This window comes from Aythya fuligula, chromosome 23, assembly GCF_009819795.1.
Source record: "Aythya fuligula isolate bAytFul2 chromosome 23, bAytFul2.pri, whole genome shotgun sequence".
Taxonomy (NCBI): Eukaryota; Metazoa; Chordata; class Aves; order Anseriformes; family Anatidae; genus Aythya; species Aythya fuligula.
The window spans coordinates 5,532,598-5,536,191 of NC_045581.1; the positions used below are offsets into that span (position 1 = coordinate 5,532,598).

Sequence of the window (3,594 nt, forward strand, 5' to 3'; positions counted from 1 at the left end):
GCTGGGCAGGGGGGGGAAAAAGGAAAGAGAACAGAGGAGCGATGCCCACGTCCTGGTCCTGAGCACCAGGAGGGGCAGGAGCCCGCAGCACCTGCTCGTGTCACAGCTTTGTCAGGCTGGGAGAGCCGGGACAAGCGCTCAGCCCCTCTGCCCCCGCCAGCCCACAGCAGGAGATGACTAGTGCAAAGTAATTAAAACAGGAACCCCCCCCTAAAGCAGCCACTGCCAGGCTAATTATTCCTCCCCCAGTTCCACCGGGCTGGACGCGGCTCCCCTGCACCCGTCAGGCAGAAAGCTCCATGCTGGGGCCAGCGGGTTAAAAATAACTTAGAGACATCACGTGGGAAAGGGTCCGGGGACAGGACACGGGGGGGTTTCACGCTCCTGGGGTGCACAGGGTGAAAACACGGAGCTGCACGGGGTTAATCCCACCAAGATCCATGGGGACGGGGGCAGCTCCTGCAGCAAAACCCCCCCACAAGGCACTGGCAGCTCCAGATTTCTGCCAGGGGTCACAGGAAGAGGACACGGCTGACGGCCAGCACGAGCGGCTTCCCACGGCTGTGCACTCACTCCCGCACTGGCAGGGGGTCCGTCGAGTCCCACGGGGCAGTTTAGGGGCAGGAGACCCCAAGGAACAGCCCTGGGGGCAGCCCGTGGCCCCCATCTCATCCCATCCCCAGGGATTTGCTCCCTTTCCCACGGCAGGAGCTGGCCCCTCCACCCGGGACGCGCCGTCCCAGCACAGCCCAAAAATTTCCGCGTGGTTTCCTTCCTCGCAGCCTACATGGGGAAAACAGAGAGCAGAGGCTCTGCTCCGGGGCCGGGGAGCACCCGGCTGAGTTCGTGAGCATCAGGTCCCAAAGGTGGGCAGCCACATCCTCCGGAGCAGGGCTCAGCTGGGGGAAAACTGGTGGTCCCCAGCCCGCCGGGACCAGCCCGGCACTACACGTACTGCTTTTTGGAGGCTGAGCTCCCGGGCCGGCTGCACAGCTTCTCCTCCAGGGCTGGAGCTTCGGGAATTTTGGGGACGTAGGGGTCCGAGAGGGGCCTGGGGCCGCCGAGAGCCAGGTTCTCCTCGTTGTGGAAGTTGGCCCAGTTCTGCTCGCTGGAGAGCTTGTTGTAGGCCTGGAAGGGCGGCGTGTGGCTGTCGGCCACGGGCAGGAACGGGTAGTGCTTGGGTGGGTACGGACCCGACACCAGGTCGTCGGCAAAGGTGTCCCGGCTGGGGCCGGCCGGCGCCGAAACCTTCTTGATGGTGCTGAAGAGGTGCTTGCAGCACAGGTGGAAGAGCTCCAGGAGGTTGAGGACCAAGGAGACCAGGCCCATCACCAGCATGAAGATGATGAAGATGCTCTTCTCGGTGGGGCGGGAGATGAAGCAGTCGACCTGGTGCGGGCAGGGGTCCCTCTTGCACACGTAGCGGGGCACCATGGAGAAGCCGTAGAGGTACCACTGCCCCACAAGGAAGCCGGCCTCGAAGATGCTCTTGCAGATGACGCTGACGATGTACGTCCACATCAGCGCCCCTTGGATCTTGAGCCGCCCGTCCTCGGTCACGTAGATCTTGGACATCTTCTTCTCCACGGCTGCCAGAGCCTGCTCGATTTTCGGGTCCTTGCTGTGGATTGCCCGCAGCTCGCTCTCCTGCTGCTTCAGCTTCTCCTCCTTTCGGGACAGATAAACGACGTGGCCGAGGTAGATGAGGGTCGGGGTGCTGACGAAGAGGAACTGGAGCACCCAGTAGCGGATGTGGGAGATGGGGAAGGCTTTGTCGTAGCAGACGTTGGTGCAGCCGGGCTGCTTGGTGTTACACACGAAATCCGACTGCTCGTCCCCCCACACAGACTCGCCGGCCAAGCCCAGGATGAGGATGCGGAAGATGAAGAGCACGGTGAGCCAGATCTTCCCGATCACCGTCGAGTGCTCCTGGACTTGGTCCAGCAGCTTCTCCAGGAACCCCCAGTCACCCATCTTCTAGGGAGCCTCGTGCTTCTGGCGGAAGAAGGGACAGAAGAGGGAAAAAAAAGTTAAAAATCCCCTTTTTCACACTGGGCAGCTCAGGCTGCACAAACCCAAAGCTTTCTTGGGATCCTGGGACACAGCCACTCCTCAGTGTCCCGGCCAGCCCACTACAGAGCATCCCACATGGGGCACACCACAGGGAGGAGCCCAGTAGGATTTCTCCTCCCAGGAGGGGCACTGGGACACCTCCACGGGGCTGCACCAGCCCTGGTGCCCCTAATCTCACCTCCCCCTGCTGCACAAGGGACCGGGGGGTCCCTCGCTGCCCTACAGCCTTCTGCTAAAAGCCAGCAAGCAGCACAGCTGTAGGGTCAGGAACACGAACCCCTGGGGTACAGCAGCCACCCCACCACCCAGGGGGCTGCCCCCCAGACCTAGGGAACAGCCCCCAGCCAGCTCCCTTTCTATGGGACGATGCACCCCAGCCCCAAATTGCTCCCCCCATACCCACCAGCCCGAGCACCCCAAAACCACTCACCGTGCACAGACCCAGCCCCGCTCTGGGACCCCCGGTTGTCCCAGTGTCACCCCCGTCCACCAGCCAGCCCGTCCCGCATCGCCCCACAGGAGCCCAGCCCTACAGCCCAGCTGGGAGAGAGGAAGAGGCCCCAGCGCTGACTCCTAATTAACCCCTGCCAATTAAGCACCCAGAGGTGCCAGCTGGGCAGTTAAAGGGACATCCCCCCGGGCGGCACCGGGGGAAGCCAAGCAGAAAAAGGGCTGCAAGCAGAAAGGGGGTGACCCCAGACCCCAAAGCAGGGAGCGGGTGGGAAGGCAAGGGTGACCCTAAATAGGGTGCAATGCCCGGGAAGGGGGTCGGGGGCTCGGGGGGGCCGCTCACCCACGTACCCCCCAGGCACCCACCCGCTCACCCTCGCAGCTCCGCGCTCGTCCCGCCTGTCCCGGGACCGGGCGGTTGTGGCCGTGTAGGGCCGGGGGGGGACCGGGGGGAGCCGGAGGAGGAGCACGGGCAGGAAACCGGGGGCCGGGGCTTAGCGCAGAGCCGCAGGTGTGGGCAGCGGGGCAGGGACGGGGGAGCAGGATTTTTTTTTTTGGGTGGGGGGACCGCCAGCACCTCCCTGGGGAGCTTCAGGGGGGAGAAGAGGTTGGGGGGGGGGAGCGAAAACCTCCCCGTGGTCGTGGGGAGCCAAAACCTGAGGGGGGCAAAGCGGGGGTCCGGCTGTCTCAGCGGGGGTAGGGGGAGAGGTGGGCGGTGGGATCGGCCGTGCCAGGGTGTCCCCAGCCCCGTTGTGCCCCCAAAATCCTGGGGGGGGGGAGCGGGGAGGGCGAGTGCCCTGTGCCCGGCTGGGCTCTGAGCATCCCCCCGGGGGCAGCACCGGGAGGCGGCGGAGGGCGCAGGGCGCGGGGCCGGGGGACCCCTGGGGATGCTCAAAGCCGAGGGGTGTCCGGGGGGGGCCCGTGTCCGAGGGATTTGGCTTCGTGGGGCACTGTGGCCGTGCTCTGCGTGGGCACTGGGTGGTGCTGGAGCCACGCCGCAGCTCCAGCCCCGAGGTTCAGCGAGCTCCTGCCTGGTGCTGAGCAAACCCAGGGAGGGTGCACGGGTTTTAG

General features: G+C 65.1%; 1 protein-coding gene across 1 annotated transcript; it reads right to left on the bottom strand.

The window, feature by feature from the left end:
- GJA4 (gap junction protein alpha 4) lies at positions 1-2,950 on the bottom strand. The gene is made up of 2 exons (XM_032202294.1): positions 2,898-2,950; positions 1-1,995 (listed from the first exon to the last, which is right to left on the bottom strand). The coding sequence occupies exon 2, from the start codon at positions 1,972-1,974 to the stop codon at positions 946-948; it is 1,029 nt and encodes a 342-aa protein (XP_032058185.1). The 5' UTR covers positions 1,975-1,995; positions 2,898-2,950; the 3' UTR covers positions 1-945.
- Between the last annotated feature and the right edge of the window lie 644 nt (positions 2,951-3,594).